The sequence below is a fragment of the Anas acuta genome, chromosome 4 (genome assembly GCF_963932015.1).
Source record: "Anas acuta chromosome 4, bAnaAcu1.1, whole genome shotgun sequence".
In the NCBI taxonomy this organism is placed as follows: domain Eukaryota; kingdom Metazoa; phylum Chordata; class Aves; order Anseriformes; family Anatidae; genus Anas; species Anas acuta.
The window spans coordinates 50,072,243-50,087,712 of record NC_088982.1 but is presented as its reverse complement, the minus strand read 5'-3'; the positions used below and the strand labels follow the sequence as shown (position 1 = coordinate 50,087,712).

General features: G+C 37.3%; 1 protein-coding gene across 5 annotated transcripts in view; it reads right to left on the bottom strand.

Annotated features, from left to right (window-relative positions):
* PALLD (palladin, cytoskeletal associated protein) overlaps nucleotides 1-15,470 on the bottom strand; it is a 193,411-nt gene that overhangs the window by 177,771 nt on the left and 170 nt on the right. For all 5 annotated transcript variants that reach the window (XM_068681192.1, XM_068681193.1, XM_068681194.1 and 2 more), the window contains exon 2: nucleotides 11,471-12,502. In XM_068681192.1, coding sequence (XP_068537293.1) covers nucleotides 11,471-12,501 — 1,031 coding nt within the window. In that variant the 5' untranslated portion in view covers nucleotide 12,502. The remainder of the gene's footprint in view (nucleotides 1-11,470; nucleotides 12,503-15,470) is intronic.

Genomic DNA, 15,470 nt, shown 5'->3' with positions numbered 1-15,470 from the left:
GATAACAGACTTCATTGAAGTTCACAGGAGATTCACAGCACATGTGATAAGGATTATCTGAATAAGGGCCTTCTCTGAAAAACAGTTGAATTTTGTTTTCAGAAAGATTAGTATAAATTTTCTTCCTCACTTGAAAAATGAGAATCAATACTTTAGATTGAATAACTTGCTCTAGGAACAAAAAATAACCTCTTAGATTAAAAGCACTTTAGTTCTATTAACATATTCAAGATGAAGAGGTCTTTGCCAAAGAAGCTCTTTGGCAATGTCCTGCCTGTACTGTTTCCCATTTATTATGGTTCTCTATCATTTCGGATATTCATCCTATAACTTCAGTACTAATCCAAAGTTAGACAGTGCTGATTTCTCCCTTTTCCACAAAAAGGTGAGGAATGAATACTTTCCTAAAGTGAAATACCAGATTAGATTCCTAAATCCTGAAATACCAGATTAAAAAAATAACAACAAATAAAGAAAAGTGGTGGAGGAGGGCAGAGACACACAAGACGACAAAGAACAGCAACACAATATTCTTCTAGCTATTCTCTTTGGTGTATCACGTGCAAAGCACTGAATTGTCTTACTCACACATTCATAAAACAATATCAGATAGAGAATTAAATTTAAGTAGCAAATTTCCAAGCCCCTTCATCTGTGAAAGTCAGCATTTTCATTTGCACAATGAGCCACACACACTAGCTTTGGATTCTTAATTAAGTATGAACAACCCCACTGAACTGAGAGGTAGTTACAATATGCGCCACCTGATTTTCCAAAGGGTCTGAAATTTAATCTTGTGTATAAGGGAAACCTGATAACCTGATCTAGTAGAAGATATACCTGCTCATGGCAGGGGGGTTGGAAACAGATGATCTTAAAGGTTCCTTCCAACCCAAACCATTCTGTGATTCTATGACTACACCACAATTCTCTTTCAGGTAGCAGAAGACCCAAGGACAGCACTACAAAAATTAAATCTAGAGACTCATCTGGATGTCCACGTGCAACTCCTTTCTTGTTCTGTACCAAAAAACAATTTTTATCTTGGCCAAGTGAACCTTTGAGAATGCCAGAACAAGAGAAAGGTGAACGCAGTTGTCACAATACGCATAAGTTAGGATCATCCTTGGGAATCGGCATGGTCACTGAGGCATGTGGTGCTTTTCCTGCAGTTTGAAGTTTCTAACCATCACATAACAAAGCAGCCTTAAAATATTTAATACCAAGTAAAATACTCACACTTATAATAGTAGGGGTTACCCACAAAATCCTGCAATGCCTTTTAGCCAGTCAAACTGCACAACACTAAAGTTAGCGAAGTAGACTATATGGTTAATTGAAGCAATAATTAATGAAGTTGAGTGGTGTGTAGAATGCAATGTATCGATGGGCATGCCAACTTTGTGCTGAAGGCTGAGGTACTAGTGCTATCTTTCCAATAGGCAGGAGGCAGAATATGAAAGTCTGCTTTAACAGAGAGCAGTACTGATTCGAAAGTTACCTACCAACACCATCCAGACAGGGAAACTTTAATAGTGCATCTACCTTCTCAATTCAAAGGATGATATTTCTATCCTCGCGTCATACACCTGAAGAACTGTCCTAAAGACAACAGCAGTGTAGGAATATAATATGGTGAGCCTGCTATAACTGTTAAATTAGGAAAGGCCTTCATTTAAAGCCAATTTCTGCATCAGTTTATACAGGAATTTGCCATGGGTCTTATACCACTCCTGGGTTCTGCTGTGACTTTGGCTGTAATATGTAAACTCACATACAGCCAACATTCAGGTTGCCACTTACCTGAATTATGGCAAGAGTGGTGTTTCTTCTATCCAACAAGAGATTTACTTAATCTCATTTAGTTTGTGTTTTAGTTATTAAAAAAAAAAAAAAAAGGAGTGTAGAGGGGTGCTTTAGTGAATGATTTAGAAATCCTCTGAGAACAAAGAGGGATTCTAGGCTGAAGCACTGAATCACCAGCCTCTGAATTTGCAGTCAGTAGTATGTTCTAGAATTGCACTTGGCATCTGTAATAATTCTCCAACTAACTGCAAATCACTATCCCCACCTACTTCCTTTATAGGTGAAGTCCCCCAAAATTACATCTCACAGGATTTGTGGAAAACAGGCTTTTATAGATTCCTTCTGGCCATATGGCAAGCCTAAGGAAGCTCAGATTAGAATCAAGTCTTCCTCTGTCCCAGCCCTCCGTAATTAAACTTGAAAGCCATCACCAGCGGCAATACTGCTTTGGAAAAAAAGGTGGAAACCATACAGTAACATTTACCTCTGTAATGCTGCAAATATTTTCCTTCACACTTTACTACACGAGAGACTTTCTGTACCAAAATCCCCAGCAAATCATAAACTGAGAATTAAGCTGCACATCTCTCTTGTCCTAGAGGAGAATACAGTCAAGTCTTTAGATCCTGCCGATATTGATATTAACTGTCAACAAAGACAGCAAGATACATAACGCTCTGTGCAGTATGTGGGAAAAAAGTAAGTTCCACATTCCTGTTTGGATTATATTATACTGCTCCCTAACTACAATTTAAGCTCTGCCTAAATCAACAGTGTGTCCTGGAAGCCAGGAGGGCCATCCACATCCTGGGGTGCATTAGGCCCAGCACTGCTAGCTGGTGATGGGATTGTCCTGCTCTGCGCTGCTGCGGCCTCACCTCAAGTACTGTGTGCAGTTTTGGGCATCACAGTATAAGGACATAAAACTATCAGAGGGTGTCCAAACAAGGGCTACGTAGATGGTCAAGGGTCTAGAGGGCAAGATGTATGAGGAGTGGCTGGTCCCTTGGTGTGTTCAGCCCCGAGCAGAGCAGGCTGAGGGGAGGCCTCATGGCGGCCTGCAGCTCCCTCACGAGGGGAGCGAGGGGCAGGCGCTGAGCTCTGCTCTCTGGGGACAGCGACAGGACCCGAGGGAATGGCATGGAGCTGGGACAGGGGAGGGTCAGGCTGGGGGTTAGGGAAAGGGTCTGCACCCAGAGGGTGGTCGGGCACTGGTCACAGCACCAAGCCTGATGGAGTTCAAGAAGCATTTAGACAGTGCTCTCAGACACAGGGTCTGATTTTTGGGTGGTCCTAGGTGGAGCCAGGAGCTGGACTCAATGATCCTTGTGAGTCCTTCCAACGCAGGATATTCTGGAGATGTTAGAACCACAGAATCACAGAAGAATATCTTCTAGTAGCAGGGATTCCCAAGCATTCTTAAGGAAACTAACCAAAGCAGACTTAAGGAGTATTTTCCCTTCTGAGTTTTTGTCCTTTCCACATTTGCTTCACTGATGATTGATTAAATATAATTGTAGTTTAGGAGACGCAAAATCCATATTAAATTTAAAAAGCTGTTAATGTGCAGAAGTGGAAATCGAGAGACTATACCTTTTTTATTAATTATTATTATTTTTAAAATCAGTTTGGAATAAGATACTAGTCTTCAACTATGTTATATTATAGCTGTTGTTAAAATGAGATGTCTCAGCTTAGTGCATGAGAGAACTCAAGGAATTTAGTAATGCAAATCTCAATCATAGATTATGGAATTCATTTTTCTGAGGACTCTCCACAGGGCAATTATGAGAATTACATTTTCTATGGACCAGCCATTCAGAATTAAGGCAGACCCTGAAAAACATTCTCTTTCCGCACTTTTTAGTCACACCTTTAATTCTGTGTAAGAACTTCCCTGGAGGATTTTTGCCATTTTTAAAAAAACACCAAAACATACACTCACTAGCTTTTCTTTATCTGATTGAGACAGCTCAATTGGTCACTGCAGATATTAAAAGTGTTTGGTTTGCGCAGCTGGTAGATTGGCTATTGATTAGTAGCTATGGCAGCTATTTTAATATAACTCTTTACAGTTTAAAAAGCAGAAAATTCTGAAGGGATATAACTGGAACCAAGGATGACTTTAACCTATAAAAGTATTTAAAATGAAGAAGCTGATTTTACATATTTAGAATTAGAAAAATAAAAAGCCACTGTTATCCATTACATTGCATAAGTTAGTTTAGTTATCTACAAAGTTTCATTCCTGTTATTTTCTGAACTAATTGGTTCAGCTAGTATTGTTAGTCAGCTAGCAGAGGAACACACTTCCAGGAAGAGAGGAGCAGATCAGAAAAAGTTTTTATGACTTCCCTTTCTACCAAGTGGGGATAACTGATACTAGCCAGCACCCTTTTTAATCAGCCTATACTGGAAAATAACAGATGTTCACTATTCAAACACCTTAAAATTTACAAAAACTAACTTACATAACTCAAACTAACTTACATAACTCAAATGTGTATTGCATTACTTATTGTTTTCCAGAACAATGCTTAAGTTGAAAATAATCATCTTACTACTTACTTAAAAATAAGCAAACGTGTAATCTTAGTTACCATTTCATTCCATAGGCAAAACCAAAATAAAACAAAACAAATTATATAAGCAAACTGAATTCAAATCTTTAAATATAGATAATTGTCATTATAAGATCCGCGTTTCTCCTTGATCTCTGGGTATAAGTATAATATCACAAATAGTATCTCTGGGCCGAATCATCATGGCATTTACTATCCAACATAGGACATGTAGAATAAATAACTACAGCAGTGAGTTATTAAAAACACTTCTGCCTTCATAGAACAAAAAAAACAACAACAAAAAAAAACACCACAACAAGAATAAAACAACTCCTTTTCTTCCTTCTACACATCATACAATGATCACTTGTCTTAGATACTAAAGGCATGTATTTATCTGACTGATAACATCAACACTTATATTTGCAATGTTCTCTAACTTGACAATCAACAGGAACACATGTCAACATACAAAAGAGAAAAAGAATTTTCATTACTGATTTTGCAGATATTTCAGAGAGTGCCACTGCATTGTTACTGGCTGTATTTTGTTCAAGTGAACGTGCCTGTTAAACTAATCATCACAATTTATAGTTTTGTTGGACATGGTTCCACTTCACTCTCTTATTCCCAGGAGTAAACTGTGTAAGTACAGCACTTGACACCCTTTGGGAAGTTGATTTGAACACAGTTTTCTCCTGCAGGAAGAGCTGTGCTTCAAATCCTAGGGTATTTTTTTATTCCTTCCTCTTGAAAGCAAAGCTGTCATAACACAGAGGGTCACACTTGACTGAGGAGACCAAAATTCCCTTCAGAACTGGCTGTCAAGTATAACAGGTTCTGACAGCATCTGATACTATACCTGGCCCCTGATTATCAGTGCATTATTAGTGGAATGGTTAAAGTGCAATGCCACAGGGGAAAAAAAAAAAAAAAAGACTAAGGATGCTAGATTGTGGCCAAAAGGTAAGCAGTCTTCTATGAAGTTTTTTACCAGCTTATACTTGTCAAGACTACTTTACAGGAGTAGAAGGCCCCCATTTCAGGTTAGTTCAGTTAAATGTGTGCTTAAGCTACTCACAGGACAAGCATTTAAGTGGTCTTCACATAAGCAATGATTTACTGCTGGGCCATGTGTTATCTTTGTGGCTAAATTGTTTGTGATATTTAAAGAATTCATCTGGCTATGTCACCTGTCAGTTGTAACATAAACAAGAGATGGATTCTGTGTCTAATCTCTTTCCCTTGGCCATCTGAAAAGCACATCTTTATATAATTAGAAGAGATAAACTAAAGTTGCTCATATATTATACGGGCTCTTTATAAAGCACTGAAATACTCAGATGAAAGGCACTACATAAATACTAAGTATTCATTATGTTTTATGAAATTAATGCACACATGCACTGCAAGTATACATTATTAATATAACGGAACAATAAAAATCACTTTGATTTGAAGCAGCATGTTAGTGTTAGACTAAAAGAAACATCTTTCTGAGGGACTTGTTGCACAAAAATTTTGGTCCTCTACTTGCTTTCATCTGCAGGTAGCTGGAGGGGGGTGGGGGAAGCAGTATTTTATGAGTGATTCTACCTGCTAATTATCTCCAATTCCCAAGTGTTTTTAACTTATTACCCTTTCCCACAGGAAGTCTAAGCTATTTGAGTTCACACTGCTATTATTCTTGAGTTTTGTACTCATTTACACTGAGTAGTATCACACTAACCATAGCATATGACTTAAGGAAAAGAAGGTTCTTGTTGTGCAGTCCACAGTAAGCACTTCAATATACAGTACTTTGGTACATCAAATAAGATGCTTCCATATAGACCATTTTATAGACCCCTTTGCAACTTACAGGCATTTTTCTATGTAAAAGTGAAATTGTCTAGTTGGATTACCTCTTCTCTAACCAGATTTCCTAGGCATATATTCAAGAAGTCTTCTCATTTTCTAATTTACAGGAACGTGTCATGAATATTTGTTCAAGTTTCCAATACTTAAGCAAGTCCCTTACTATTGCGGTTCCTTGTAATTACTCACTATTGCTACTGACCAATTCTCTTTTGTATCATCTCAGGCAAGAAAGCTGACAGGGCACAAAACAGCAATAAAGTCCATTACTTCCACTAATCCATACAAAAGATTTTTGGAGGACAAAAGCTAAAAAGCACATAGAAGAATCTAGTGGGACACCACCTCCATGAAGGTTTATTCTATGCAAAGCTGAACTTCGAAATTCTGTTCGTATTGTTATCTCCTCCATCCATCACCATGGACTATTTTCCTTTCAATATCTAAAAGCATACAAAACAAACAAAACAAACTAAAAATGGCAACAACAACAAAAAATTTATCTGCATTTCTTTCCTAAAGAACAAGGAATGTGAAGACTTCTGACAACAGAAAATGTTTTGTGCATAAATAACATGGTGAGAAATCTTAATCACGCCTCAGATATAAACAAAATAGTTGTTCTGCATATAATGCATCTTGAGAGGTTTGCAAACGTCTGCCTAAACAGGAACAACAGACTTCTTTCATCATTATACCCTTTGAACATGTCTACTGCATACTGCAAAAAGCTTCCCAGGATTTTAGTCTCTTTCTGCCAAACTCACTGTTGATCAGAGTAATGGGTTTCACTGAAGGAGAGATCTTCAGTGGGGTTCACAGAACTAACAGGTCTATTTACTACTGTTCTTGCACCAAACACCTCAACTTCAACATTCCTGCTCACTTTCCACCTCCGTGTTCAGGGTAGGAAATAAAGATGTTACGGGAAGGACTTGCTCTCTTATTTTTATGTGACAGGGAATAGGTGGGTAAGGGATTTTCTTTTACTCCTTCCTTCACCTTTGTATGGGCTTAATAGACAAGCCCATAGCCTATTAAATGATTCACATTTAATAGGGTTCTGTTAAGTGTACTGTAAACTATAAAACTCATTAGAAAGAACACACTTTCCATATGAATTCTAGAACTAATAAAATAAGCACATTTTTCACTACTGTTTAACAATATTTCTACTATGTTTGGTCTATTAAAAGCTCTTGACCAAAAGCCTTTTCTACCTCCCTCAAGGTACTGTCAGCCTTAATTGAATGAGGTATAATGCTTGCAGTCATCAGCTATGTGTGTTTTCAGAAGTCTTATTTGCTCAATGTCATCATCCAGATCTCTAAAGTTAGCTTTCATATTGTCAAGAATGCACTTAGCAAGCTTGCTCCAGACATGTCAGCTTTGCATTATGAAAGAATTCTTAAAGCATCAAGTTTCAAAGTGATAACTGTATTTACTTCATTTACATTTATAAAACAACATATTGTATCTTACAAAAGTATGTCCTGTTTAAGTAATGTTCTTAAACTGCTGTAATTAACTTTAAGCAGCTTAAACAATCCAAGATGTGGTATTGCCTTTAGGCAAAAGAGCAAACATGTCAAAGAATATTAAGCATAATTATTTAAATAGGATTTGGTATAGCACTGCATACTTGTTGAACGTTCATAAGTAATGATACCAAAAGTACTGACTCCAAACACTTTGCTTTATGTAGTCTCACTACTCCATTTCCCTTCATATTTCATACAAAAGAAAAAAAAATCTCCACTCCTTAAACGTGTGGATTAATTCCCACCTCTATTCTACCCAGTCTCCAAATTTAGTTTTCGTTTTCACAGATCAGTGCTTTCAATCAGTCCGTGACAAGCAGATTGCTAATGTATTTCCTCACTGTCAGACTTCGTGGCTGTTGATGCTTTGCACAATAATGGAGAGGCCCAGAGACAATATATACAATTTATAAAAATAAATGCTGAAATATGAAGTAAAAGCAGCTTCTTGGAATACTGCCTTCGGCACTATTTTAGTGCCACTTCTGTTGGAATTCTGATTTTAAAACTACTTCAATTAGGCTTTTTTTTTTTTTTTAACTGAAAACATTTAATATGGACAAAGCTAGTACAGTGAAAGAGCTTTCTGAAGACATATGGCGCCTTGTTATTTTAGCATTCATACAAGTCTCATTCAGTTCCTATGTAAGTAAGAGTCAAAACTTCTTTTATATATATATTCATTCTGCAGATAACAGCACCATTGTACTCATTTTAGAAGAGTATTTTTCTGTAATTTAATTCTAAGCTTTTCACAGTTGCTTCAAGTGTAGAATCAGTTTAAAACACACTTTGATAACATTTTCTTCTAATCTTTGAGTCTTTTTATAAATACTAGTTATTAAGTGATTTATTTGTGGAGCATTAGCAAGGAACTTCAGATCTGCATTCTTTTAATGAGAAGCAGACCAAAGAATAAAAAAGCTAACTGAGATTCTTTTAAACCCTCAGTAAAATAATCAGAAATACACCAAAGCAGAGATATTGCCACTCAAACAGAAAACAATAAAGTAACTAAGCTGGAATTTGAAAGAACAAAGAACTAAATGCAATTTGAAAGAACAGTCCTAGTTTCAACAACTATCCCATTGTTTTTACACAATTTAACATCCATCTTTTATAACATCCATCTTCAAATAAACAGATGATGATAATCCTGGCCCGTGCCCCTACATCTGATCAGCTAGTTTGGCATCTGCTACGTGGCTGGCTATGAGGTCTCACAGAACAGGTAACTGTTCAGCTTGTTCTATTTGGAAGAACATTAATACCTCTTTTTTTTTTTTTTTTAAAAAAAAAAGAATATTAATACCCATTTCTGCTTTTTCTTGCCCCCCCCTTTTTTTTTTTTTAAATGATACAAAATTGAAATTTACAGAGATGTTCCAGAAAGTAGCATTAGCAGCAAGTATTCTTCAGTCATTCTGCAATGCATCAGCAGCTTTAAATGGACTTGTCTTTTTCCACTGCAATATTGACTATGTAGTGGATATTCAGGATCATGGAATGGCTCAGGTTGGAAGGGACCATCAAGATCATCTAACTCCAAAACCCCTGCTGTGGGCAGGGATGCCACCCACTAGATTGGGTTGGCTAAGGCCCTGGCTTTTATGTTTTTAATTTTATTTTATTATTTTTTTGAGAAGGGCTTGGGGGTTTTATGCTATATACCATAAAACTTAAGCTATGGAAAGAGAGGAAACAGCTTGCATACATGATATAGCATAACCATGTTCCTAGTAATTTTAACATTACGATTTAATTATAATCTAGAATGTCTTTAAGAAATCAAATGAAACCAAACACACTTGTTTGTTTGATTATCTTTTAAAATAATGAATGCTCTCTTCCCCCAAGATTTTGAGTTAGGACTTCACTTAACCCAAACTGCACGCAAGGATTTGCTGTGCAGGTCAGCACGGTCTCCGGAGCATGACATAATCCCTGCCCTGCCGGGATCCCTGCCCGGCTCGGCTCGGCGCAGCCGTCCCGTGCTGTCGCAGCGCCCTCTCCAGCCCGGCCCCAGCAGGGTGGCAGCGAGGTTACCTCTGCCGAAAGGACCAGCGGGGGCAGCTGTACTTCAGCTGCCCCGTCTCTCCTCCCTTCGAGAGCCACGACGAGATTAAGACTAAAGGAAAGTGTATTTTTAGTGAGAGATCACAAAAAACAATTCTTTTTTTTTTTTTTTTTTGGTAATAAATATGTCATCTTTAAGTCTATTCAAAAATTTGTGTGCTGCTGCCAGATGGAAAATTATTAATGATTATTAAATAAAAGCAATTTGAGGGTGAACCATGAAAGTGTATTAAACGGGCAATCAAGGAGCTTTACAATAGATGGAGAGGTTGGAATGAAGCATATTTTCTACAAGTCAGCAATGATGCGACCTGCAGGCTATGAAGATAGCATGATTACAGGTTCCAAAAATGGAAATAAACAGAGTTGTAAATTAATTGATACTGATGAGATTACAGCATGCTTGATTTTTAAAATCACATACTAAGTATATGTAAAAGCATAATGGACTGATCATGGTAACAGTCAAGTGAACAGTAAACAGCAAACAAGTGAGCAGTGTCTAGTAAAACACTGCCTTTCATAATTGCACCTAGATCCACAGTTTTGCTTGTTTGGGATCAGCTGACTTCTGTTTGTAGGATGATCTAAGTTTTTAGCTCGAAAACACAGTGTTACAGGAAAGTGCTTGCTATATTCTGTTAAGGAAATGTCAAAAACTTTCAAAAAAGTTATGTTCAGATGTAACAAAAGAACCTTACAAAAAGTCCACATGAGGAACTACAAACTCTCTCCTGTCTAAACAGGATTTTTTTGTACATATTTTTCCCTTAGGACTATTAAATATGCTCAAATGACTTTAAACTAAAATAGGTTGTGAGGAACTATTAAATCAGACATATAGTCTACCTATGGATGTGCTAAGCGATTACATTAGCATTAAGGCTCGGACATGGAAAGCTACAAATACTGCCTGTGCAGTGCTGGTTCCCTTTAGTTTTAGAAGCGAAGGAAGGGGGCAAGTATTATGAATTACTCAGGCCTCAATGGTACTGCAAATGTAGCTGTTACAATTGTTATAAACACATTAACAAAGAATCTAATATTAATAATAAAAGGTATGCTGCAACTACTTTTGTATGTGTATTGTCATCTAACAGAACCATGTGCACATAAATTTCACTACAAAGCATTAAAAAAGTTTTGAAATGGGGACCATCTTACCCTCTTCTGGAAACATCTTACTGAAGAGGATGCTTGGCTAGATTTATGAAATTTTCACATTATCTCATAATAAAGACTCCAAATTCCATTGGTATGGGTCGTGGAAACATTCTAATTAATTGACAGTAAAAACATACCTGTAAGCTTCATACATTCCCTTCAGGGGTAAATGAGAATTCTTTCACTTATATTAATGAGGTAAGATACACAGAATGCCATTTCTGTTTCTAACTTAGCCATGCGATTCTTGAATCAAGGAGAACCTCATTTCCCAAGCCATGGAAGACCAGAGTGCTAAAGAGATCTGAATCTCTTATTCCATGTGCTTATGAACCACTGCATGATACACAGTTCTTATGTGACTTATTACTTCTAAGCAGGTCCACTGATACCTTTCCTCAGTTGTCTTCCCAATCAGGAGATGATGATACCTAGTGACTTTGCTAAAGCACACACACTTACCTGACATCAGGGACCGGGTTGCCAGCAACTCTGCACTCCAGCAACACTTTGTTTCCTTCAGCAACTTCCTGACTCCGGAGCTTCTGAGTGAACTGAGGTGGTGAAGCCTGATTGATGAATGGGTGGCAAAGGACCGTTTCACTCTGAGTGATGCTCTCTTTTTCAGAAAAGTGCTCTCCATTGAGATGAACCCCAGATAATTTTGCCCCGGGCTCAGTTTCTTGATGTATCTTATCAAAGTCCTGGTTCGTTGAGGTACTTAGAGTTGATTGTTTCTTCTTAGGAGACAGGTATCCACTGTCTGGAGAAGAAGAGTCCCCATCAGGACTTCGACCTCTTGTCTTTGCTGCCTCTCTAAATATAGATGACAGTTCCTCAATGAACGTGGCAGCTTTGTCACACAGCTTATTCCTGAATGGAACTTCTCCCTGGGATGCTAATTCAGAATTTGGGCATGTCTTGGGTACACCTGGACCATGCTGCTCTGAATGTTTCAGGCTTCTAATAAAGCTGGGAGCAGCAGCTAGCAAAGGTGAGGTGCCTGCTTGCTTCCTGGAGACTGTGGCAAAACAACTTGCTGTTTGAGGTGAGGTGAACTGCTCTTTTGGACTCGTTGAGGGAATGTGACTTGCAGAAGATGAAGTCAGACTGCTTGTTTGAGGCCTCTGTAAAGTATCTTGCTCATGCAATTTGGTATCCCAGAAAGAAGCGTGCTCTGAAGCACTAGAAAGAGAGGTGTTGAAATGAGTGAACTCTGCTGCTGCATTCTGATTCTCCTTCACAGAACTGGCAATTGCTTCCCGAGCTATATCAAGGCTCTTACATATCTCCTCCTGGGTAAGGAAGGCAGAAAGTTCACTTGCAAATTCTCCATTCTGCATGTCTGATAGGGAATCACAGAAAAAGTCATGGCAAGATGAAGCTTCTGACATGTTCCCAGGATATCCCTTATTGGTGCCTCTCTCTGCACTGTAAGCCTCCTTCAGCATTAAAGAAATAGGCAATGATTGGCCACAGTTTCTGTTTTCCATGCTGGAAGACACAAATGCAACTCCTTAACAACAATAAAATTAAGAACTAAAACAAAAAAACACTGCTATATCCTGGTTCCTGTAAATTGGACATCAAACTGGGAGAAGAGCAAAGGCGTGTGGTGCATACCTTAGTTTGTATTTCAAAACTTCAAACAAACCAGAACTAAATATTGGCTAGATGGAAATTAGAGCTCTCAGAAGTCATTTTTCTAATTCATCTTCTGTCGTAACTCGAAAGACTTCCTTCCTTTGTATTGCCTAGCACAAGCTTAATTCTGCTGGACCAATCTGAGCGATTTATTATTTCACAGCAATACCATTACACTTGACCACTATTTACAGTCGTGATGATTTGGGGAATATATTTACTTTTCTTTTTCACACGGGATTGCCTTCCAGACAATTAGACACTAAATCATCACATTCTGAGAGAAAACAATGTGAAACCATTATAAAAATTTACACGTTTACAAGTGCCAAGGATGTTTGGATCAGAATTTCCAAGTTATCCTTTCTTATCAACATTGACGATATGTTTAATACTGTTATACTTCTTGTGTTAATGTTTCTAAATTTGGTAGCTTTTTATACAACTTAGTAGCAGTTCTCTAGCCACTGAAGTGGAATATCAAAACTACCACATGCCAAGAGTAAAACACTAAGAAAACACATTTCACAGCCTTGGTCATCCTGCAACATAGGAGCATATAATGTGTACTCTGCAACAGTTTGATAAAGTACAGAAGCATCTATGCATCTTCAGTTTTTCCAAAATTTTACAGTGAGGATGAATATTCCCTAACTCTGTAAAGCCAGCAAGATGAGACATCAAAGAAATCTCTCAAACCCCAAGACAAGGATCTGCCTGAAACTCCATTTATTGAAATTTATTTGTCCTGCTGGTGACTGGACTGTGGATGATCTGATCTTAAAAGTAATTGATGCTTTTGCAAAGTATTCAATTAAGTTGAACATCAATGTTTTTAATTACCCTTGACAATTATTCTCTTCTGATGATTTCTATGAAATTAATTCTACACAAGATTTTTTAAAGACTTTTTTATTTTTTTTTTTCCTCTTAATGCTCCAAAGTATTTCTGCAGTGAAATATAGGTGGCTTGACAGTCATGAGATTCACCCAGATGCATTTTACATCAGCTTGTGTAAGATCCAATTACCTTTAGTCACTTCCCTGGGGCTTACCCGGCATGTAGTCATTAACTGACTGATAGATTATTGGAATTCTTGGCCTGGCAAATGCATCTCTTGATATCTCTGCTTGTCTTGCCAACAGATTACAACTTGACACATAAAAGAGAAGTACAAGGAAACCAAACTATTTTGGGATTTGAAACGTATTTTTATAGAATACGTTGATAGGCTTACTCTTTGATGGGATTACATCTTTCTTTCTTTTTATCTGTATTTACAGCTCAACAAATTTAGCAACCATGCCAATCTGCTGTTAACAAAATCTAAAAAGGTATATACAGTATAACTGACTACCACACAGCGGCTTTGAAGAATGAATCTGAGAAGCCAAGCAAACAGTTGGTCTAGAAGCTCAGCTGTTAAGACATAAGCTTAATGAATGCCAGGGAACCAAGGGTTAAATCTGGAGAGTGCCTGTCTCCCCAACCTTAGTTTTTAAAACTTTGAATTCACATGAACAAAGACACTAGTTTTCTCTTTAGGTAACTTGTTGTAAATATCTGTGCTTAAATGATCTCTTTATTTAAAACTGATTCGTACTACTTCCTAGCTTGCTCCCAGCTTGGAGCGTTATGTTACATATTCAGATAAACTTCTCTGACTTCCAGCCCCGAGCTGCTCTGTTGTTTCAATGTGTTACGGGTCAATGGAAAACTTCACCTGTTGCTAGCCACCAGGACACGATGACTGAAATGAATCTGTTAGGAACTACTGTATCTCCTCCTCAGTTTTATGCTGTATTTTCATTCATTAGAGAAACTTACTGGATACATAGGTAATAAATTTAGACATTGAGCTTTGAAAATTAGGTAAATCAATCTGTAGCTGGCTATTTAGATAAAGTTGATTAATTGAAATATGTGCTCATTATTAGCAATTAACAGTGCTGATTAGTGTCCTCAGTGACAAAGTTCTGGTGCCCCAAAATGGATTTATATGTGTATATATATGCATGCACATTCAGCTGCCTAAAGCTTTGAGTATAAAGACTTCTTGTCATTCAAATGCTAAGAGAACCCCATTAGTCTTTTATAGCAACTTGTAACTGCAGCAAACTGGAGGTGATACTGCAAATCCTATCAAGTAGCGTTTAAGATCATAATTAGAAATACCTAATGCTATTTCTAGCTTCCCCAAGTTAGCCTACAACATATTTATAACACTTTTCATCATCACAACTCATTAAGTAATGTCTGAAGCCATATACTGTATCATTTAAAGACACAAACAAAAAACACAATGTTGTAAGCAGATCAAGGAGTTTAGCTATAGCTCCAGCATATTACATATGAACTATTTATGTGGTCCTATCTGCTATATACTAAAAAACTGCTCACAAGTAAACACACATTTTAATATCATGCTATTTAAATATTTCTTCACAAAATAATGTAGATGCTGTAAGGAATAATATGGTAAACAGTCAACTCAAAATGTACTAGATTACAGTCATCTCAGAAAACATTTAAATATTTCATCAAATCAACGTATCCAAGAGATAAATAATGAAATACAGGAAACCACAGAAAATCAAAGGGCTCATTTCAAGATAAGTGTAAACATCCTGAATTAGGGGATGCTCTGCAAAGAAAAATAATTACCTAAACAAAAACCCAAAAACCAATGTTCAATAGAGCAACGTCAAGGAAGAAATGCATCTAGAAAGAATTTTAAAAGAGAAAAAACATATTTTTCCTCTAGATTTTTAAATCCTGCACAATTAGTCTCCAAAGTACAATAAATTAAATTTAGTG